Source organism: Corvus brachyrhynchos, unplaced genomic scaffold (assembly GCF_000691975.1).
Source record: "Corvus brachyrhynchos isolate BGI_N302 unplaced genomic scaffold, ASM69197v1 scaffold136, whole genome shotgun sequence".
Taxonomy (NCBI): Eukaryota; Metazoa; Chordata; class Aves; order Passeriformes; family Corvidae; genus Corvus; species Corvus brachyrhynchos.
The window spans coordinates 1,673,968-1,698,258 of record NW_008239080.1 but is presented as its reverse complement, the minus strand read 5'-3'; the positions used below and the strand labels follow the sequence as shown (position 1 = coordinate 1,698,258).

The 24,291-nt window shown below is 37.0% G+C and overlaps 1 protein-coding gene across 7 annotated transcripts in view; it reads left to right on the top strand.

Moving 5' to 3' along the window:
* Positions 1–24,291, top strand: part of COL19A1 (collagen type XIX alpha 1 chain) — a 181,402-nt gene that overhangs the window by 1,199 nt on the left and 155,912 nt on the right. For 6 of the 7 annotated variants that reach the window (XM_017739315.1, XM_017739316.1, XM_017739312.1 and 3 more), the window contains exons 2-4: positions 867–993; positions 9,385–9,459; positions 9,970–10,069. In XM_017739315.1, coding sequence (XP_017594804.1) covers positions 903–993; positions 9,385–9,459; positions 9,970–10,069 — 266 coding nt within the window. In that variant the 5' untranslated portion in view covers positions 867–902. Of the gene's footprint in view, positions 1–6; positions 33–866; positions 994–9,384; positions 9,460–9,969; positions 10,070–24,291 lie in introns of those variants that run through there. The other variant, XM_017739313.1, reaches the window with a different exon arrangement.

The window sequence follows — 24,291 nt, the reverse complement described above, 5'->3', positions numbered from 1 at the left end:
TACTGAATTCCCGATGCCTGCTGGGAAAGCAGGTGCAGGAAATTAAATGATAATTTATTTGAACATGTATTCGCTTTGCTGCTGGTGGGAAGGCTAGAAAAGTTAATCACGATGTAGTTGCTGTCAGTACATGACAGAATAGCTCTGATGATGAATAAGGTGCTTTGCAGAAATAATTATAAAAATTGCACAATTTTTCCTTTTTTTGCAGAAAATGTGATTAGAAAAATATTAGACACTTTCTGTGTTTCATTAAATTCATGTGTATTTATACATCGCAGTTGGCTTAGAAGGAAGCTTTTGTCCCCTAGTGACAGTATCAGTTTATGTGGTTGAAGCCTGTACTTTTGTGAGATTTAAACTGTAAATTCAATATAGGCTGCTCTAGGCACTTTGCAAGGTGCAGAAATATGGCATTTTGGTTTCTTTCGTGGTTAAGCTCAAAAAATAGCATGTTGTCTTTGTTCAATTTGAGGACTACTTCAGCAGTCACTGAAAGTGTTGTGACACCAAGCAGTTTAGCTAGTATATTGAAAATTGAAAAATAAATTGGGGAGAAGTATAAAAGAAAATTAGTAATTACTAATGAAATTAACATTCACTACCTTTACAATTAATAGCTCCAAGTTAGTATTTCTGAGATGTTACTTCTGAGTCTATTAATAAAGAGCTAAAAAGGAGTATATTTATGATTTATTTCTAGACTGAAATAAATCTCTTTTTTGTAGCTCCTTAGACAGATAAATGATACACTTGTATGTGACTAGCAACTTCCTCTTCACAGTTAAGAAGTTCTTGTTTGTAGTTTTCTGACAGCGAGAAGACTAAGACGAGATTGTTCTGAATATGCTTATTTTTTGTTGCAGATTTGTAGCTGTTTGTTCACATGTGTCCAGGGGGAGATGAAGAACATCGGACCCTGCATAGTTTGGCTTTGTACGGCAGCCTTCCTCCTTCCTGTTTCTACTTCTGTGGCTGTCAGTGACCAGACAGGTACTTCCACTTTTCTTGCCCATCACAGACTAAAGGTGTAAATCTCAGTACAGAAAAATTTTTAGCAAATAACAACAGCACACAGAAAACAAACATACAAACAGATAAAAATATACAAGATTGTTTTAAATCTCCTTTCTGAAATGTCCTAAGTTGGAAGCAGTTCCAAAGCAGCCTTTCTGCTTCCTTGGAAGATTCATATTTGGAGGTAGTTGTAGTTCCTAGGAGTTTTGTTTTGTACTTTTCCTACCATACAAAACAAGACAAATAAGTCAGAGCTGCAAAACCTTCATGAACAAAATCATGAGGCTTTATTAGAGCAGACCACTTATCACATTGACCTAAACAATCTAATGCTCATGTTAACCACACCTGTACGTAATCCCTAGACTGGGTTATACATTTCACACATGCAGAGTTAAAAAAATTTTTTTCCTAAGAAGATGGGGGAAAGGAATGGAGTGATATTGTTTAACTTAAAAGCTGTTACCTGTCTTCTGCAAATTTTCTCATATTTCTCTGTTTTCTCCTTTCTTTACTTTCCACATGTTATCTAGTGTTCTCACTTAAACTCTACGTTAACTCTCCAGAATGCAGTAAATTCTGTCTTAAGGACACATCATATGTGCTTGTCAAACAAGGCACGTCAGTTTTTTAGAATTGTTCTGCCTCAGCATGTACTTCAACATATTTTAATTTTCCTACAATTATTAGCAAGGAGAATATGCTTATTGCTATTTAAATTGAGTTGGGTTTTTTCTCAAAAATAAAATTAATTCCTAGTAATGCTGTTCCTTTCCATAAATCTTATGAAAGATAATAGAAACTACACACACAGAGAGCAACTTTGAATCTCAAAAACTCATTTGAAACTCAGGCCCAAGAAATTTTAAATGTCCATGACTAGGAAAATAATCCTTTTACTGCCCCTGGAAACTATAAGTAGTAATAATGAATAAATAATACGTGTAATGTGTGGGTTCTGAGGTAATAATAATGCATTGTGAAGTGTCTGAACTTAAGTTGAAGTCTTTTTCCCCTTTGTATTTTTAGGGCATTGAGGCTAAGTGCTCTACTGATGAATTATTCTTAACTCCTCTGAGAGAGCGAGCCTACATCATAGCTGTGAAATCATTCTGTCTGAAAGAAGAAGTATATGTTTTATTCTGTCATTGTTAGGTGGTGGTTGCAGAAGAGAAGTTTTCAAAGTGCTAAAATGATGTGAGTGCAGAAGGTTCCCTAACTACATAGATTGAAAAATATTAAAACAAAATTTCAGGAAACATTGTGTCTTTTCTTTTATATATATGTATTTTTTTTCCTAATGAAATGATGCCTTAGTAGATGTTGGGTCAGCCACAGAAGATGTGGCAGATACACTGAACTGTCAATAAACAGTGTATCTGAACTGTGCCTTACATTCTGTTAGAAGTTTGTAGCTAAGCAGCCAGCAGCGAAGTTGCAGTTTTCCTTAGCCTGACGGCCCCAAATGGATCAAATATGGGTCCAACTGAACTGCTAGGAAGAAGAGGAGAGATTGAATCTCTCCTGTGAAATAACTGATGGTGTGCAATTGAGAGAGGCTTCTTCGGTTTGTGGTGGTACAGGCAGATGGTGAGGAATAACAAGTAGATAGCTGCCAACTTGAGCAGCTCTGCCAACAGCAGGTGTGTGAGTTAAGCCCAGAGTTAAACTCCAGTTGATAACAGGGAAGAGGCTCTACTGGAGTTTGTAGGGATGGTTACCGTCTAAAAAGAAATACAAATTATAGACCAGAAAGCAGGAGTTGGGAAAGAATGGACCCAGTGACGGAGCAGCGGTAAAAGTGGTACAGCTCTTTCTGTCAAACTTTTGTTAATCTGCTCTGTTCACTTGAACCGAGTGCTCTGTGTTGCTAAGCTGTCTTGTTCCAGTTTGATAATTTGTATGCAGATGAATCTGTAACAAATTGGAAATGTGCTTACTTCAAGAAGAGAGTAATATCTAAAGGGTTTTTTTTGTTTTTCTGTCTTGCATTTGGTCGCTCTTTCTTGGGCCTTTTTTCCCCTCCTGTGTACCAGTTCTGTTTGAATCAGCATCTGTCCTTCAATATCCGCATAGACGACCTTTTTGGTTTGCTTCCTTCAACAACGTATGCATAGCATTTATTTCTCTGTGCTAATATGAAAGCCTTTCCAGCAAAGCACACTTAGGTAGAATCTGAGACTATTGTATTTACATCTTGAAATTTCTCACCTGATCTGCTTTAATCTAAAGGAATGGCTTCAAATACATGGAAAAGTGTAAACTAGAGTTAATTTGATGTTGGTGAGGGAAAGAAGTGTGTTAGGGGAAGGATTAACTTGTGTGCATATGTAGGGGAGAGCTTTCAGAGCAGGCGTGCTGAATATACTTTGTGACTTACTCATTGGGCCAATATTGTAATAAATAAATAGCAGTATTGAAAAAGAGTCAGAGGCTGAGAGAGTATGCTGGGTCTTCTCGGAGCAGTCCTCCTTAGGCTCTGAGGGTGCCAGTATGCATTAGATTCACATCAAGGATTTCTTTCAGTTCTCATGTTTTGATATGCTGAATGTTCATTAGAAGGAAGCACTCTCTTCTCATGATGGAGTATAGCAAATCTGAGGGGAGAGGGCTCAGGAGTTTTCCACAGGCATATTTTTGATCTGACTTCAAGAATACTTTCTTCATGTTGTCAACTTATTATTATTGAGAATATTTGGGGTTTGAGGGTGGACATAAACTCTTTCTGTAGTGACACATGAAGTTCTAATCTGATCATTCCTGAATGCTTTATATTAAGAATATTAATATTCTGACTCATTCCCAGATCATTGCTTCTTTTTCAACTTTCTTTTACAATTACTGTTTTTTAAAGTCATGCTAATCCATGAAAAATGTAGTATAAACAAAGTCCTGGGACTGTCAGGCATGGTGAATTTATTGCCTTTTGACATGGAATGTGTTGTGAAAAGTATTGGCTATGGATCATAATATTAGATAGGCACTTTAACCCAAGTACAGTGAGTGGTTTCAAGCAAGCAAATCAGTTCAGCTTTTTGGTTTTAGTGTTTTAGTACAGCTAGATATTTCTCAAAATCAAGATAGTGACTCTACAGTAACTCTCATATACAATGTATTCATATTCCTGATATTCCCATCCAACTGGGCCTTGAATATTTTCAGGGATGGGGCATCTACCACCCCTCTGGGCAACTTGTTCCAGTGTTTCACCACCATTATGTAAAGTCTAGTCTAAATCCAACCTCTTTTAGTTTAAAACCATTACTCCTTGTCCTGTCACAACAGGTCTCATAAAAAGTCTGTCTCCATCTTTCTTACATGCTCCCTACCTGGAAGGCTGGAGTAAGGGATCCCTGGAGCCTTCTATTCTCCAGGCTGAATGATCCTAACTCTTGGGAGAGATGATCCAGCTCTCTGATCATTTTTGTGGCCTTCCTTTGCACCTGCTCCAGCAGGTCCTTGTCTTTCTTGTGTTGGGGCCCCAGAGCTGGATGCAGTACTCCAGGTGGGGGGTGGGGGGGGTGTCTCATGAGAGCTGCTGGGCAGAATCACCTCTCTTGACCTGCTGGCCATGCTGCTGGGCAGAATCACCTCTCTTGACCTGCTGGCCATGCTTCTTTAGATGCAGCCCAGGATATGATTGGCTTTCTGGGCTGTGAGCACATACCATCAGCTGATCTCCAGGTTTCCATCCATCAGTATTCTCAAAGCCTCTTTGTCAGGCCTGCTCTCAATTCCTTTATCCCCAAGCCTGTTTTGATACTGGGCATTGCCCTGACGCAGGTGCAGCACTCATGAGGTTGTTGAACCTCACAAGATTCCCATGGGCCCAATTCTTAAGCTTGTCTAGCTCCCTCGGGATGACATTCTGTCGTTCAGGAGTGTCAACTGCAACACTCAGTTTGGTGTCATCTGCAAATTTGCTGAGGGTGCACTCAATCCCTTCATCTAAGTCATTAATTAATTAAATTGGTCCCAAATGGAGCACTACTTGTCTCTGATTTCCATCTGGACATTGAGCAGTTGACCACTCCCGTCTATGTGACTGGCCAACCAATTCTTCATCCACCAAGCAGTCCACACATCAAATCTGAATCTCTCCAGTTCAGAGATATTGTGGGGACCATGTCAAAGGCCTTGTAGAAATCCAGATGACTTCCATAGCTCTTCTCTTGTCCACTGATGTAGCCGCTCCATTGTACAAGGCCACTGAATTAGTCATGCAAGACTTGTCCTTGGTGAAGTGGTGCTGGTTGTCCCAAATAATATGAAGTCCTGTTTTTCACTACTTACTCTTCATCATGGGAGAATATAGTTCTCCAGGGGTCTAGCATGAATATCCTAATCCTTGAACTCCATTGCTCAGATTTCTTGTTTCTGCCTGCCAATGCTGTTATGTTACTTCATAACCATCTAAATAGCAACCAGACTTGAAGATGACTTCTTTACTGTATCTTGTTTCCTTCATTCTTCCCATCCTTGTCTTAATTAGCATATATGTTGTAATCTAATATGATCTTCTTTACAGAATACAACGACGGAATACAAAAAAATCACATCGTATTTCCTGGTGCCTGTATACTTGAGGCTACAGATATGTAGGAAATCTGAATTCTTGACCTTATTTGACAGCAAGCCAGCTGGGTCTGCTTATCTTCAGTATGAATACATTTGAGGTGGACTCACTGGATGTCATTGCTGACATTTGCAAGTGTGTGGCAAGCTCTGAAGAGGTTGTCTTTGTCTGTGTGTTTATGAAGCCTGATCCAGTAAGAATACGAGAAAAATCTTGGGTAATACAGGTTTCTGTCTGAAGCTTGAGTCGACACAGGGTATGGGTATATGTTAGGCTGGGCTTTGCTGTTTGGCTGCATTCATTAGGCTGGTCATGGTCACTGATGGAAGCTTCAGTGCCCTTGCAAATGTGCATGTCAGTGGTGCTAGATGACAGCAAAAACTTCACCTGAATGTGAAGTTTAATTATAAACTAGCACATGGGTAGTTGTAAAGTGAATCTAGCCATTACAGGTTACACTTGATCTGGAGAAGCCTAGCCTGCCTATTGGAAGTAACAGTTCCCACTCAGGAAGTGCACACAAGAGATATCTGTAAGATGGAGACTGAAGCACACACCAGAGTCTCTTCTGTCCCTGTTTGCATGGACTGGAAAGCTGAGCGTGGTGCCTAGATGGAAGTTGCAGTGCGCTTCAACAAGTGTCCTGATCATTCCAGGAGTAGTTTGGAACATGCTTTTACGCTTTTGCATGTTGCAACAGATATATCTGGAGGCAATGCCCTTTTTTTTTTTTTTTTTTTTTTTTTTTTTTGCAAAATGCTGTTAGAAATCAAACGAAAAATTCTTACTATCATTACTATCATCTTACTGGAAAGAGAGAAGACAATGATCTGTGATGTACCTGCTTGGTCTGCATAAATTAATATTTTCACAATTATTAGATTGATTTTATATTAATGAGCTCATAGCTAGAACTCATTGATTTATGAAGGTCAAGGTCTAATTTTTCGTATGGGTAGGTGAACTTATTAATTTATAGGTAAGTTAACTTGACCTTTGATATCACAGGTTTAATATTAATTTTTTAGTTCAATCCACACAGATGCAGTTTTATCATGTGCAGAGCAATCTAGTGTATGAACATAAGCTTGTTCTTCTTACTATTTTATTAATTTTATAGTAATGTATTTTAACAGGCCAGGTAGGTTCATGGTTTCCATTGCTCCTTTCCTTTCGTGAATATCTTCACGCAGACCTTGTTGTTCAGCTACCCACATGTTAAATGGGCAAACTGTTTTGTCTCAAGCTAAAAAAAATTTAAGGATCTGCTAGCAATACTAAACATCGTGGAAGAGGTTAACTATTAAGGCAGTAGTTGCAGAAAGAATTTTCATCAGTCTGTTGTAATGAAGGTTGTCAGTCTTGGCATGGAGAGTTGTTATTTGAGAGTTTTCCCTTAGCTCTCTGGTAAAAGGAATAACATTGAACTAAAGGTGTGCATCAGCAGCGTGCGATAGAAGATTCACCGTAACTCTTTCATTCTTCTGGGGATGCGGAATACAAACAAATAACTAACACTTAAATGGCCTGTCTGTGCTGTGGCTGCTATGCCACTGATAAAAATAGGTCCACAGTCCAGTCTGTGGCATGTGAGGAATCATTGCTATCATCTGGATAGCACAAAAATTAAGGCTTGCAGTCTTTATTTGGACTTGGAAGCAAGTGGCTGTGGGGAACAAGCTAGAACTTTGTAGTCTTTCACTGCTCAACACTCATGTAAGTTAATGCTGAAAAAACAAAGCATACTTGTGTCCCAGCTTCTCTAAAGCTTACATCAGCTTAGGATAAAATCAGCAATAAGTACTATCTGTCTGCTCTTATTATAAGTACTGTCAAGAATTTAACCAAAAAGAGAACCTGCTTTGAAATACGTTGAATATTTTTGAAAGAAACCCTTGGTAGAAAACATGTAGATTTAAGAAAAACATCTGTCCACATATATCTGACATTCTTTTGTAACTTCAGACATAAATGGCTTCCCTTACTCCAGCTTATTTCTTGGAGCTATACGTATGTAAATCTACCCTAACGACATTCATTGTTTTAGAGTAGCTGTATATAGAAGTCTATAGTTTAATAATCTATATGTGATTGAAGGTTGAGGCCAGAGGGCCTAAGGTGAACCTGTTTCTGTCCCATACTGTATGTGTATACATCAACAGGTGTATTGAAATTGCTATGTCACTATGTAATTCCAGCAAATGCTTTTCTCACTGTATAAAACTTCCTGCAAACCAAGAATGATGAAGGATTTCACTTCAGAGTTTCCAATGTGAATATTCTTTACAGTTCAGCATCTTTTCTGGGGAAAGGGAATTTACAGAGTTTTTCATGCATATGTTTCATCTCATTTGTCATGAAACTCTATCTGTATAGGGAAAAACATGCACATACTGGTATTTATGGATCTATATGAGAGAAAGAAAAAATTTACTCTGTTAGCACCTTAGAAGTAAATTAATTTATCTGTGATGTTACTTGTAGTAGTAAATTGTAGTTGTAACTGTAATTGTACATGTGAAGGACACGGAACTTAATGAATCTTACCAGAAAAAGTGTTTTGCCCAGTCTATTCTTTAAATAGTTGACAAAGCTTTCATTAACCATATTATCCGGAGGTGTCTTCATATCAGTATTACATAATCTAGTTTCACTTTTACTAGTTATTTCCAGTTAGTCATTCTTAATCCAGATCAAATACTGAAATCTATTTAATAGCATTAAAGAGTTTTGAAGTATAAAATGCTTTCTACGTGCCTACAGAATGAATGACAAATTTCACATGCTTTAAGATTACAAATATAGCTATTTTGAATACCAGTGTTTGGTCTGGATGCCCTTATGAAACATTTAAATATAGATGATTTCCAGGTTAATGGTAGGACATTCCTTATATTTTTCATTGAACTAATGCTTCAGAAAGTGCTTTGACCTTCACTGTTCAGCAGCTTCAGATACACCTCGGACATCTTTTTAGTTGCATCTGCTCTCAAAGCTCTGTGCTTGATAAGTTTACAGGACAAATATCATAACTTTTCATCTTTGATTTGCAAGTTTTATTAGGATTTAGCAGGGCTATTTGCAAAACTTGTTAAATAGCAAACCTTATTTCCGACCCCTGCACAAAGTGACATTTTTCTGTATTTCCTTCTTAAAAGTGGGCATTCCTATATATCTATTAAAGAAAAGCATAAAGGACTTCATGTAAGTAAGATATTCATATTAATAATACAGTGTCTTAGCTAAGGGTTCAGTTAGATTTAACCTCAGTTTACCATTCTCCAAATTTTAGAACATTCTGTTTGTTTACCCAAATACTTTGGTTCAGACTTACTCCCCTACTTAATTTTCAAACTATTTTTTCCCTAAAATATAATATTGTTTCATATTCATTAATGGGGAAAAATATTTTCTAATAATACAGTGAGAAATACAAAAATAACTTGGAACAGATATTACTGCTTTATAGAGTGTTGTTAATGGAAACAGTGTGGTAAGAATTTAATGGTTTTCTTCTGGCTGTATTGTTTAAACGAACTTTAACCAAAGGCAGCTGAATTAAAATGTGATACAAATTCTATCTGCTTATATTATTGGAAGTGCAGTATAAAATCTGCTAGTTTAGATTTTGTAATTTGGTTTATTGCTGCTTTTCATATCCTAAAGAAACAAAAAGAAACATTCCTGTCAATATTACCATCACTCACGATAGTTTGTTTAATTCCTTCTAGTTTGTTCAGTTCCTGTTAGTTTGATTTTTATGATAAACACTAAACTGTGTTCTCTTGAAGGTGCTGTGTGTCCTTTAATGAAAACAGTTGCCCGTAATCTCAAACAAATCAACAGAGACAGTCATGGTGTATCAGGTAAATGACTGAGCTAATACAGATATCTATATTAATTAACTAGTAATGATTATTGGATGTAATCATAGTCTTGTTGAAGCTGGCTTTAAAATTGAAAGGGTAGGACAGAATGCCATCCCCAAGCACCAAAAGCTGCTGCCGCTTTTCGGAAGGTGAGATTAAAATCAGAACGTGTTCTTCCTGGAAAGTATTGGTTCGAGTTTGGCAGTCACACTAATTTCCATGTTTTTTTCCAATCATCCTGCATTCTTATCAGTTCAGACGATAAAAGGAACTAACAAATGCATTTTTCAGGTTGCAAAGTCATCTACCAAGTGAATTTTGCATGAATAGTTTTAATAAAATGAGTATTGAAAATTTCTCGGACTTCAAGTTCTGCTTTTCAAAATAGCTTGTCAGTCTGTACTATAGAAATGCTAATATGCTTGCATTCAAGCATGCTAAAAATAATTATTTACTTATGGTTTTAAAATTCCATTAAATTGTATTGCATCGTGCCATATTTTGCAGGGTTTGATCTGGCAGAAAGCTTTTCTTTAAGGCAAACATCCTGTGGAGGGGAAAAGATCTGTTTTAAACTGGGAAGTGCACCTCTCATCAGATACACAAGGTAAGATACTACTTTCATGCTTAGCTTTTAGAAGATATAGCTCAGACTCAATGCTACTAATAAACTGAATCACTGAACATGTATCCAATGGATGCCACAGGAAGCAATACGGCTGTTTTTAGACACTTTCAGTTTCTTCTGTGGGAAGGATTTTGGTTTTGGTATGCTTTTCTTTTGAAATTTGGGAGTATCTAGGTAGTAAGCTAACTGTGAATAGCACTTTCTCAAGTCATGATTCTGATATTGAAAGTTCTACTGTTAGCGCATAAATATTTATAAAACAAAGGAAAGAGGTAACTTTCATGGTATGACAGGAAATATTATACTAATCTCCCCTCAGCAAAGTTGTCTGTCCTCTCTCTTGCTACTGATAGCAACATTAAAAAGAGAGAGAGAATCACCATTTCCTTGAATGATTTTTTTATTTTCCTGGTGTTCACATTTTGCCTTTGAGCAGCAGCAGCATAGTGGGTTACTTAGTGCAGAGAAGAAAATAGGCAAAATCCTGTTCTGGCACAGGGGGGGATGAAAAGCAGAGGCGTCATGAAAAATCAAAAGGAGAGTGAAAGAGAGTAAGGCACAATTGGATTGGATGGACTTAAGTTTGCACAGAGAGAAGGAAATGTCAAGAAGCAGTTAGGAATGTAGTTTCAAGTTCCCTGTGCTCAGTGGAGAGAGAGGATCATCTCAGAGCTTCTTGGTTGAGATGTGCTCTGAGTCATGGGACTGTGGTTTCTGTACAGCGTGTTCCTGTGATGATGAGGGAAGCAACTCTATTCCCATGTTTTCAGGTTGGGTATTTTCTGTTGCAAGCTCCAGCTTGCCTAGTGAAAAAATACACCTGGTCCTCGGACTTCCCCTTTGCTTGGATCCTGGGCGTAGCAAAGAGGGACTGTGAGGGCCAGGGGGAAGGAAGAAGAGAATAACTGGAGGCACCCAGACACAAAACAAACTGATCTTCATGAGAGGAGCATGACTGAAGAAGGAATTTATCTACCAATTTAGAATATTTAGATTCTCTAAGTTTTTCTGATGTTAGATACTGTAAGTGCAAATTTTTATGCTTGTGTAATTCTGCAAAGTCAAACCAATCACTTTTTTAAAAAATACCTTTGACACTAGCTATTGAAAGAAAAATGGCTAGACAAAATTACTTGACATGAAGAGTGCTCTTCTTTTATTAAGACCTTTCCAGTATTATCCAGATTGTCTTTAGATGAGGAACAGGAGAAATTAGGTACCACCCATACATGTCTTTACTAAAAATATTTTGAGCGATTTTTAGTAAGAAAACTTTTCTTTAAAAAAAAAATTGTTTTTCACAAAGACTTTTTTTTTTCCAATGTATGGGAATTTGAGGAAAACATGAGACTACAGAAGAGTAGAAAAACAAGGCAATAATAAATGTGGAGCAATTTTCCTTTAAGAATAAGAAGCTAAGTGGTGCTAAGAAATGCATCTTGGGAGGTGACTTTATTTTGAAAACCAATGGCAAAAATGGAGTAGAGAGGCGCTAGAAATTGCAAAAGAGTGAATTATTTTAAATTCATATTACTTTCAGGTAAAATTCTTGATTCAAAATGTTGATTTCTAAGGATTTCTGAGTGGTTTTGGAAGTGGTCTGAGAGGTGGTGTTGATGTTAAAAAACATAAACCTTTTTCCTTGGCTTTATTTAGTAGGCTTGAATACTAATGCCTGTTTTTTCTTCTTTTGAAAACAGTTCATTATTGAAGGCAGTGAAAATGGGGAATTCACACCATGGCTGATAGCTGTGACCTAACAAAGCCCTAACTATTAGTGATTGCAAGGAAAGTCACAATGATTGTTGTGTTTGTGGGGTTTTTTGAGTTATATATTTTTTCCTATATTTTATCTCATCAGCTTTTTGAAAAGAGAGAAAAATGGCTAGTTGTTCTTCATTGTCAGTGTAACTTGGGCAGAGGCTAAAGAATTTCAATTAAGGGTAAACCTGGAAGGGAGGTGGCTTGGCTTTCATTGTCTCTTGGTTCTTATATTCCTCTCCGTCCCTGTTATTTTCTTCTGTGTATCCTCTTTAAAGAAAAAACTAAAGAGAAAATCTTTCTAGTTTCCCCTAAAAATATGCATATCTAACAGATGAAAAATTCAGCTGGATGAAGAAACTGAGATGATTATTAATAAAATGCATATCAGTGCTAATATATGAATATAGCTAGGCAGAAAAATGAATGTATTAGGCAGAAAATTATTATCATGTTATTGATGATAATAAGGTATAAGATAAGATTTTTAGTCAGCTTGCTGTGCAAGTAAGTAGTACCTCTTACATATATCTTCCTGAAAAATTAAAAGGGTTAAAAGTATTTTCAATAACATTCAAGCATTGCAGAATTTCTGTTAAATCCTTGTTCTTCATGGCAATAATCTTGCTCATCCTGTATTAACCTTTCTTCACAGAAATGCATGTCATTAAAAAATGAATTCTATTCTTAATTATTTCAGTTCGTTAAATATAAAATGGCTTTCTGATATTGAGATAACACTTCAGAAAAATACTTTCTAAAGATTTTATTTAATGTGTGCTATTTTTTAAACTCTTTTGAAGTTTTAGGGTGATTTTTTAAAACAAATGCAGTGGGCAGTCAGGAGCACAAAGCCAGGTTTTGGATTTTTACATGGTAGGTTTACAATGAAGGATAGCCAGAAACTTGGGTATCTGTCATCATAACCTTATAATTTACTATCTCAGTTACCCATGTACAACATCTTTTCATTATTTTTATTTAAACCTACTTCTCTTACATTATGTCAGGTTGTGTGGTTCCAGACCCCCTGTGTTATTAGATGGCTTTCAGGATCATTCTGCCTCAGAAAATATTTTAGTAGACGTGGTGTGCAGTAAGCAGCAGAACAGCGTTTGTTATCCATCCTGCAGGAAATTGAGAGTATCTGATTAAGCTGACTAGCAAGTATCAAGTAACTTGGCACATCTTCTCTTGCATTTCATTCATTCAGTTGTAGTGTGGGTAATAGAAAGCTATGCTGTGCCATTTTTCTTCTGTGATGCCATTTTGGTTTTTTTCAATGGACCTGGAGTAGTGTTTCACCTATTTATATGTTGTAAATAATTTACAATGCACTGTCAGCTTGGGAAATTGATTACGTTTATTTATGTTGGACTTCAGCTATAGGTCTTTATGTCTTTCTGTGATGGAGTTCTGTACGTATTTTGTCTTGTGATAGCAGATGGATAGCTTTTCTTCTGCGTTATGTAAATGACTGTTGATTTTTAATGTAATGCCAGTAATATTTTCCTGATTAAAACTGTGAATGGCTTATTGCAGCTCTTCATGGGCTTTAACAAAAGTTATTCCTGAAGAAAGTAGTGTAACTGAGTTTTGAGTCATAAAGAAACTCATAGTAAAGTACTATTAGGCAGACAGTCTAATTATGTAGTCATAATCACACCATAGAATCATAGAATAACAGTAATAATATCTGAACTTTTTTTTTTTTCTTTTTTTATCTCAACAAATACACTATAGAGTCATATTTCTTCTCCAGACTTTAACATGTACTGCCCATGTACTGTATTCCGGTGTGGCACAGAGCTTGCTGGCAAAGGAGCGCAGGACTTTGTGCCGATAACATTCCTTTAGACCTGCCAGCAGTATTTAGTACTTCTGGACATAAAGCCTTTAGGCTAATCTTTGTTCTTCAGTTGCTTTAGAGTAAATAGCTTTATGATGAATTAATTTCACTGTCTTTCGCTAAAGATGCATCAAACATCAGTTTTTCCTCATTCTCACTTCTCTGTGTTGATGATGGGCCATTTTTTTCCTCTTCTGAAAGCGCCAATAAAGGAGATAATAAGCTGGTTTCGGCTGAGTTTCAGAATGTTTTTGAAATGGATGTTCATGATTAGCAAATCTTCATGGCACAGTCACAGCTTTCTTATTTTGTAGTCTGTTTGGCTTGACAAACTATTAATTTACTGAGGAGATTATCATAGCTGGCTGTTAAATGATCTGAGTTACAGCAGTTGGGATTGCTCTCACGACTCTTTTAGGAATTCTTCCCCTTTCATTGCAAGATACTACAAAAGAGCTTGGATTTTGACTGTATTTGGTCTACGAACTCCACCAGCAAAGTTGTTACTCACAGCTGCCAGAAGAGCTGTGGCTTGGGCCATACTTCAGAGAAAGTGTTTCACCTCCTTGGGATGTCTAGTTACTGGAGGAAGAAATACTGCTCCCACTTGCCTCAGTAAATTCCAGGCAGGAGGATTCTTTCTGCTAAGAACAGAAATCGGTGATGAAAGAATATTTATGTGGGGTTTTCTGTTTGTTTTTAGTGCTAACCTTTTTAATCACAAAAAAATGTGCAGGGAATTCCATTTTCCTAGAGCAGAGCTGGCATCAAGTGAGGGAGTTTCTGTGCTCACTGTTAGAAGCCTTTTCCTAGCCAGCAATTTGCTTTCCCAAACCCACCTATCTCTACATGACTTTGCGACCAATTACTTTTGCTGTCTAATTTCTCTGGCTGTTTCTGCTGAGACCTCTCTTCACCAAATTAAAAAATACTGAGTTCCTGTCATAAACTTCAGCTCTCATGGGCGCGATTTTTTATTATTTTTGCACATAGCATTTGTTTTGAGCAGCAGAGTTAGTTTCAACAGTCTTCGAAAAATATTTTAAGACTTATTTTAGGAAGTTTTATACTTATTTCTTAAAAACAGTATAGAATTGATAGACGTGAAAATCACTGATTTCCAAAAAAATTCATTGAAGGCTTTTAAAGCATGACCGAAAACGGCAATGAGGTATTATCCCAGTTTTGAGGCAGTAGTTACAGTTATTCAAACCAGCTTTTATCTGTGCTTACACAAAGTCCTGCTAGCCTTTGTTCTGTTAAAATATTAGATGGTTATGTAAGAAAACACCTCTTCTCTACTATATCATGTATTTATTTGAGGTCATTTGAGCAGCTGGAGCCAACAATGCCAAGACTGAAATGTCTGGTATTCTGGTTGCAGGGTATTTTCAAGAAAAAGGCTTGGTCTTTGGAATTTGCTTCCTGAGTGTGGGAGCCTGAATTTAGTACAAATTCTGATGTTTCTTCAGGTCTTTCAAAGTAATTGATCAGACGCTGTATTGATTCACTCTTTCTTTTTTTCCTGATATATTTTTTGTATTTTGTATTTTTTTGTTTATTTCCAGGAACTTCAAAACTTACTGTATTTTACAAATTAAAAAGAAGGAAAATAGAGTGATTACTGTTGAAAGAACAAATTGGTGTTGTACCTACCATGTAAATACCAATTATTTAATTTCATAACTGAGGAGAAAAATGGGGCTTCTTACCATGTAAAATGACAGACCAATGCTTCTTTTAAAGAACAATCACAGGTGAATGTCTTTCTGCATTTTTGGGCTTGTTTCTACCTGACAATTTACAAGAAATGTGGCAATTTTTATAAAATTCAAAATTCAGGTATTAATGGATTGTAATGTCTATACTGAGTTTGAATCATCCTACAATTTAACATGTAATTTACTATGCATAATGAATTGGGAAAGCAAAGGTAAAGACAGAGGTGGCAGAGGGGAAGAGTATGTTTAAAAATGTATAGTACTTACATTAAAAGCACACTGTGAGGGAACAGAGAGTTAGAAAATCTATTTTAATTAAGCCACTGGCTGTAACAAATTAGAATTCTTTGATCTGTAGCGTGTTCCCCTGACAGTGGAGCATGACAGTGTCATGCCAGTTGAATCAGTAAAACACTGTTGGATGAAGTAGACTCTTTCCTTTCCTTTTTTTCCCAGTGACAATGCTCTTGCTGTAAAGCGCTTGCAAATAAAGGCAAGAGGCTTTTGGGAGTTGTGCACTTTAAGGGCACTGGTCCACAACGAGAGTGTGCAGGAGACCAGCAGTGTTCATGTGGAATCCCATGTGCCTCATGGCAGGCAATAAACAAATAAACAAAGCCAAAATTATTACTATTATTTGGAAGAAAATAAAATTAGGAGCTTGCTTTCACAGCACTCACCTCCAGCTCTCGGTCTCATTTCACTTCCTCCACATGAGCATCAGTCTCCGTGTTCAGCGAGGCTGGCGGCTGATCCCTGTGGCTGTCATCTCCAGCAGTCACAGTGGGGAAGGAGCAAGACAGGCTGCCCCCAGCCCCAGCAGCACTGCCTTTAGCTAAAACAAACCCTGAAACTGTACCTTCAGTTTTTAATGGTTTAACCTGCCCTGTGGAAAACAATCCCAGTGTTCCGATTAAAACAATGACATCTGCAATTTCACTTTTGCTGTATATTGCTGTAGGGAGTTCCTTTCTATTTTCATCTCGTATGGATTCCAAAACTATTTTTCAGTTTTCTTTTTTATGATGGCAAAATCTAAAACATCTATTTTCTAGATACTGCAATTGCAAGACAAAGTTATTGTGTTATTAGATTTCTAGATTGAGCAGAAGACATTTACCTAGATGTTTCTCAGTGACCCTTGTTCAAAAAATGGGCCGTACATTCTGCTGAAGGTTGTTCAATTTACCAGTTCATTAGCTGAAGGAGCCTTAAGTGATGCCAGAGTGTGGGGAACTTTCAGAAAAGTTTACATGCCTCTTACTCTCTGCCAAACATGCTGATTTTTAAAATCCTTGCAATGTTTTCTTGGTTTATCTTGGCCACCTTTTTCGAAGCAAAAGTCTGTCAAAAATGAGTACAAGGAGGATGCAAATATAAGTCTTTAACGAGGCCTGTGTTTGATAGTCTTAGAACAAAAGGGCAGTTGCAAAATCGGTACAGAAGAAGTTACTTGGAAAACCAGAATATCTACGGGTATCTAAGCCATGTTATATGCAACCACACAGAATTCAGTGATATGTACTGGGCATAATGCATGCAGCTGAGGATAGACTGCAGCCCCATTATGTTGTACATAGAGACCAAAAGATCATTTCGCAGTTTTGCTGATTGAGCTGAGAGGATTCAAGTGTCTTTATAAAATGTGTATAATTTCTCTGGCTGAAGCAATGGTGCCACGTGCTGCAAAAGTCATTTATCAGCAGACTTGGGGAAAAAAAACAAAACAACAACCAACCCTGTAATAAATCACATCTTTCTTTTTCTGGCTTTTGTGACTTAACACTGTGAAATCTAGTTTGCTTTAGCTATGCTGTCAGGCATTTCTCCTCTTAACTAAAGTTGCACCTACAAAAAGATGTTTGTGCTGATATATCTGTGTTTATACTGGGGCTTTTTGTTTAAACATGTTGTAGAGATATTGCACCCTTCCCCCACCTTGCCTCTGAGTTTTTAGGTTTTATATCTAAAAATAGTTCATGGTCTGTCTCACAGTGAAACCGGCTGGTGTTTTTTTCATTACACTGATTTTCATTTGGTTGTGATAGATTTTTGGCCTTTAGCATTTCTATGTGGTTAGCTCTCTACAGTTTTTATCATCATGCCATGAAGTATTTTATTTATGGAGATAAATTGACAAAATTTTTAAAATACTTCTTTGATTTTGAATGGACAGTATAGGCCATGCTCTGGGTTTTTCACTTGGAGGTCTGGGTATCAGTTTGAGTTCAGCCATATTGCAGTCTTGCCTGTCTCAAGTGAATATTTGTCATGCCACAAACTCATTTCAAAACTTGGAATGATTTAATAAACATCAACTTGAAAAACAATCTGTAATCTATAGAAACAAGATGTACAGATATTGGTATATTAACAGAACCACATGCAAGACATGTTATTTTTGGATTTAGTCAGTGTGAATAGCTGCAGTATCTCAGAATTCTATTCAAAAAAAATAAATCCTAAAAATACTCTGGGATTGGGCCTGACAATTTAGGTTTTGAATAGCTTATTGATGGTTCCTAATATGGCATTATGCTTTTAATTTTCATAGGAAAATTAATGTATCTTTTATTTTAGGGATTAGACTACCAATTACCACACCTATTCACCTGTATTAGCAATGTTAATGTTGAACTCCTTGATAAACTTTGATTTACCTCTTTTACTCAGTTTTCTTCATGAACTCTTCTGAGAGTTCTGCTTAGATTAGATGTTAGAAATTTTTTTTTCACAGAAAGGTTTGTAAAGCATTGAAACAGACTGCCCAGGGATGTAGTGAAATCCCTATCCCTGGAAGTGTACAAAAAACATATGGATATGGCTTTTGAGAACATGGTTTATTGGTGCACACAGTGGTGGTGCTAGGTAGGACTTGATGATCTTAAAGGTCCTTTCCAGCCTTAACAATTCTGCCAGTCTATGATTCTGTGAGAGTTCAGTAAGAAATGTGTATGCTCATAATCTATGGTGAACAGTATTGATTTACTCAAATACTTTTGAGTGCATATCCCATAAAATGTCCATTGGTTAAGGCACATGGGGTTTGCTTTGGACCACTCATGAGAAGTAACAACACAAATAGTATCATCAAGGTGCCATGACTCCACACACATTTCTTTCCTGTTACGGGATCTGTCTCTTACGTGAGCAGATCAGAATGCTAGACAACTGCCAGTTTAAATTAATCTATGGAACTAAACAAAAAATATTCACCAGGAGTGCGTACAATAACAGGAACTGACTGCCAAGACTTTCAGGGAAGAAGTGCTCTTCCAGGTCCAGTTCTTGCACTGAGGACGCTCCGTGGTGGATGCACTTACTTTGAAGTGTAGCATGTGCAATTGCAGCATTAAATTGTTGCTCTTGCTCAGGATTGACATCTAGCAGTGACTTGTATGGAATTAGTAGATAATGCTCACTCATTTTATAGGTAAAGGTGTAATTTGGAAACAAGGGGTTTTGGGAGGTAAGTCTTCTATTGCAGTAGTTTGTTTGGCTTTTTAAAATATCTCCTGTGAAATTAAGTTCCTGAGAATTAGAATGTTTAGCATGTGATGTTCTATTTTAGTATGAACTGTGGACAATATGTGATAAGGACAGTAACTAATAAGAATAATCATATGGACAGAGGCACTGGAAGAAAATGTACTACAAAAGGACTGAATATAAGTTCTAGCACTACTTTAGTAATGAATCTGTATATGATGACCTGAATGTCTGAAAAGGAAATGCCATCAAATATCTGTAAAGTCGAAAATGAGCATAGACTGAAACTATTTCTTTTTTTGATAGGCTATTTTTCTTTCCACAGAACTTTTTTTAAATTTAGAAAGTGATAAATAATTGCATTACTGTTAGTATGTGGAGACAGATATGCTATGCTACCAGGAAATTACATAAGCTTAGGATTGGTTTGTTGTGAAAATGTTAGGAGCACTAAAAAAACACTTTGTGATTCAAGATAGCTGGTATGATTTCATGGAAAGGAAAGTCATGACTCATTAACCAATTAGAGTTCTTGAAAGATCAAAGAGTTATAACATAGCCTTGCTTCTTTTTTCTCCTCAAAAATAAGTTAGCACTACTCATATGAATTCATATTATGCTCAAGAGTACACTTCTTACAGCATCCTAACTTTTTTATTACAATTTAGTTTAAGTGTCATCTCTTTAAAGAGCTTATGCTGATTTTGTTCTAACGCACAAGTAAACGGTTACTCCTACCCAGCTGGCTCTAGGTGATCCTGCATGAGCATGGGGGTTGGAACAGATGATCTCCAGAGGTTCCTTCCAACCTCAGCCGTTCTGGGCTTCTATGATTGTATTATAAACTATACTGTTAACAGGTTTTCTTCCTTGGGAGTATAGTTTGCCGTTGGGAAACCAATACATTGGGTATGTAATTCCATTGTCAACCCTGTAAACTATAGGGTAAGAGCGAATTCATCAAAATGAAGGTTTTGTAGTGGGATGATGAGGGAACTAAGTATTTCCTTTTTAAAACTTCCAAAATATTTTTTTTCATCTCATTGCACGCTTAAATGTTACAATTTTATTTAATTTTATTTAATGAAAAATATTGGTAATAACAGTGATATTTTCTTTACTGTTATAACTTTTCTACTTTCTGTCTGCTAGTCTGATATATGCACTAAGTAATACGATGCTCTTAGAATTTTCATCAGCAGTACAGATTTCAATCTCAGCCTTACTGTTGAAGAAGATGATCCTTGTTCATTCCAGTTCTGTTACTTTTTCATGGAAATTACATAGATCATTTAAACTCAAGTTGTTATAGTTGATGCGTTGGTTTACTGCAAAGCTTTTCTGCTGTGGAGCCTTCACTGTTTTGAGGAAAGTTTGGGAATTCCTAGCATATCAAGCTTCCTTGCTTGGATATAAAATACCTAGCCTAATTCCCCAGCCTGAGAAGGACTCCTGATCATATTCAGTGTTCTTTCAAGTGGGGTTTGGTGTATTCTTTTTATGTGAAGCTTAGAATTAACCTAAATAAAATGTTTATTGACTTATCCATATCACTGCTTGAGCTTCCTCTCAACACCTCTGCCTTGGGCCAGATGCAAGATCCCATGTCTCATTATAAGCTTTGGGTTTTGTTTCTCTCCTAACACTTTAAAGGGAATACCTGGCCATTTCCCAGCTGGGTCTGATAGTAAAAGGGTTAGCAAGTCACAGGTCTTTAGTCCATCCTGTTAAATACAGTTATGACTCAGCATAGCAATGTGGGTATTTTTAAACTGGATTTATTTATTTTTAACCCCATTTAATCTGTAATTTAGAAAAAAATCTCATTAGAGAAATTGTAAGAATTGCAGGCTAAGCAGTATATACGCAGGAATTTAATGGCATTAGGCCATGTGGTACTAGTTAGTACTTACTAAAACTGAGTGGCTGTCTCTAGCACTTTGAAACTATTTTCTCATCATAAATGTGGAAGCTTTGCATCTGAGAAGCTGGATTTTTTTTTTTTTTTTTTTTTTTTTTTTCTCATCTGAACACTAATTAGACATCCTAAGTCCTGAGACTTAAGAAAAGTAGTTTCCGGTTTCTGAAAATGCTGGTAAGTCTTCTGATGTGATGCAAAAAAGGTTTTTGATAATTTCTTTTCCATACTCATTCATTTAAAATCCATGAATGTTAACAGTTTTTATATACTGTAAAAGAGCACATTATTTACCTAATTATCCTTCTAAGTGTAAGCAGAACACCAGGCTTAAATATGCATAGGCTAGTCGTGCTGTGTGTAGGGGGTGTTAAAGCAAAAGCATGTTCTCTCTGTAGCTTCAGTCCTGCAGCTGACAGCTACTTTTTCAGGTCTGACCCTGCTATCTGGTATCATTAACCTTCTTTCTTACTCGGATCTCTTCTGTTGGTAAATCAATCTTCACTACTTACACCTTCTTTTTTGGGGAGATCATCTGGAACCAGGACAGGTACATATACCCATTTATAACAGAGTTGTAGGCTGTAGTGCCTTTGGTCTTGCCTGTGCCTTTTTTCTCAAGCACTTCTTAGCACAGCCTGCTTGCGACTTTAGCCAGGACTGAGTTTATTTATAGGCAGTCCTGCATGTTGAAGAGGAGGAGGCTAGTTGTCCAGACAATTATCTGGGGTTAGCAAAAAAAGCATCCCTTAGTTTGGTGCAGCTGCACTCCAAACAGCAGTGCTAGCTCTCCCTTTCTGCTGCCAGCTGTGCTGTCAGGTTCCCTGTGAGCGCTCAGCATGTTTGTGAGAGGCACGCTGGCCTGCGGGATGGTTTGCCCTTTACCATCAGCCAGGGTTGTCTAGGACTTGGCAGAACTAACCCGGGAAGGAAAGGGAGAGCCTGTTCCAAGTGTAATCAGCAGTTCACTTTGCTAGTACTTGTTCCATTGGTTCATTGTAAAAAGCTACCAGAAGCTGGGATGGGGATGAAGGGAGACTAAACAGGAAGAAATTGAATGTTCTATGGAAACAAAGTTTTTAGGTTGGGTAGCATGATGCCATGCAGAAACACACAAGGTGCCTTCCAAAATCCCAGCATGAGAAGTAAATGGGTGTGAGTCTCTCAGCATGAAGCTCTGCTGGAGCTGACTCGCCCTTCTGTGTACCAAACTAGAGACCATTCTGTTTGTGCAATCAGTTAGTGTCGCTGGGTATCTGTAAAAATGTCTGAGGAGAAATGGATGTTTGGATTTCTTCCTCCTACAGGGAAGATTATATGGATAAATAAGCCAAGTAATTCCTGATGTCATCCCTCCTTTCCATAATATGAAGTGCATTTTCTCTCTGTCTTTATCCTGAATGACCATGGCCTCCAACAGACAAATTGTCTATTGCAGCTTGTATTTTCTTTGCTTTTCCAGACAACAGCAACCACTTAAATATATAAATATTTAATACTGTACAATAGGTCTTGCTTCTGGGTAGGAAGCGTGTAAAAATGTGTGCAGAGCAATTTTCTCTGTCAGTTGCCTGCCAGAGGTTACCATAATTTTTTTTTTTTCATTAACATCATCAGAAGGTTTCTTGATCAGCTGAATAATTTCATTCCACTGTAGATAATCATATTTAGCATAAGAACTTAATATCTCATTGACTTCAGAGTCTGACAAATAACAGACTACTCTAATAACTAGACTTGTTGTGTTTGTTCCATTTCTGGGAGCTAACTAGAAGGACCGTGTGAGTTATAAAACAGCTCCTAAAATGTCAAAATAAAAACATGGGTAGATAATGACAGAAATACTCAAAGTTCCTTTTAAAATATAGAAATTCTCATCCTCTTCTCTTGATGGTTGCCATCCACAATTGGATTTTAGGATATTTAGCACAGCAAAGTGGCAGTTTTGCATAATCTCTAAAGACCAAAAATCTTGATGCAATTCTTGAATGAGCTAAGACAAATCTCTGCCATTCTCTTAAGCACATCTTTGTTTTAAGTTTTGAACAAAGACTGTATCTTTGGAGACAATCACAAACCCACTGAAGGAAAGGACAGATCATCACACTTCTCTGGATTCTGCCATTAATCTGCAGAGAGAAATTTTTGTTTTGTTTTTTTGTGTGTTGCTTGTGAGAAATATATCAGACCCTGAATAAATTTCTCTATAGGGGCAATTGATTTACTAGTGGGGTTCTGAGTAAGGAAAACCACTGAAGGTTTCTGCGATGTTTATGCTGGACAATATGACCATGTTTTCATGGTTTCGTGTGGTTTCAGTCCCTGCAGTGAATCACAAAAGTAGAAACCTATTAGAAAACTGGGGATGGGGCATGCATGTGTCTGAAGTTCTGCATGTTGATACTGAAGGGAAAGTAGAATGAGGTGTATATATGAGGAACAGCATAATTCCCAGCAGGAAATGATGACAGTTCGAAAGAGATGATTTACTCTTGGTTATTTTTATATTTTCAGTGTAGACGGATGCTGCTGCTACTTATGCTGAACACAGGTCTTGAATTCAGACAGTTTCTTTTGCTTAGATGCCCAGAGAACAAACAAATTGAGAGACGGGGAACACAGAAAGAAAAACATGGGACTCTAGTTCTTTCACACATAGGAAAAACATTTCCTCTCCATCTGCTTTCCCTGAATCATGCAATTGGACAACACTTTCTGGTATCCCTCTGCCTCATGCTGATCAAACCAGCAAGTGTGTAACTTTATCAAAAGTGCTGAAAGCTGCCTTCCACAAGACAAGACTCCAAAATTCTTTGTTGACCTGAAATTTCTCAAAACTTCATCAAAATTTAGCAGAATTCTACTTAGGAAAAAGAGAAGAAAAACTGTTGCATTTCTAATGTCCATTACTATATATTACTGCTTTTAATTGTGTTGTTCTTACTGCTGCTGATTTTTTTTTTTTCCAGAAAACTTAAAATACACAGAAATAGGCTAAACTTGTCAAGCTAACTGTCTGCTTTTCATCTTTAAAATCAAAGGAAGACTGGCCTTTGACTTCATTAAGGCCATAGAGTTCACCAATAATTCCTGTAAATAAGGGTGCAGAATACCTCTGGAAATCCTAGCGTAAAAGTACTTTGCACAGGCATAATGGTTTTGGTATTTCTGTGCCTCTTTCAAACCAATCTTTTTTCAAATGCCCTTTAAAATTTTGATATCAATACAATTGACTTTCACTCTGAAGAAATTCCTGAACAACCTGTATATTAAAAGAGTCAGCTAATCTATACCTGTTCTGTAAATGAAAGAAGAGGCATGCCCAAGTATACGAAATAATAAGTAAATCCCCCTTCTCAATGGCAAAATAACCTGCAGCTTTGCTTTCAGCAGTACATTTCATGAGTGGGTTGAGCTCTCCCTAAGTAATTAATAACTCTTAAGCTGTCTGAATAGTTTCCCT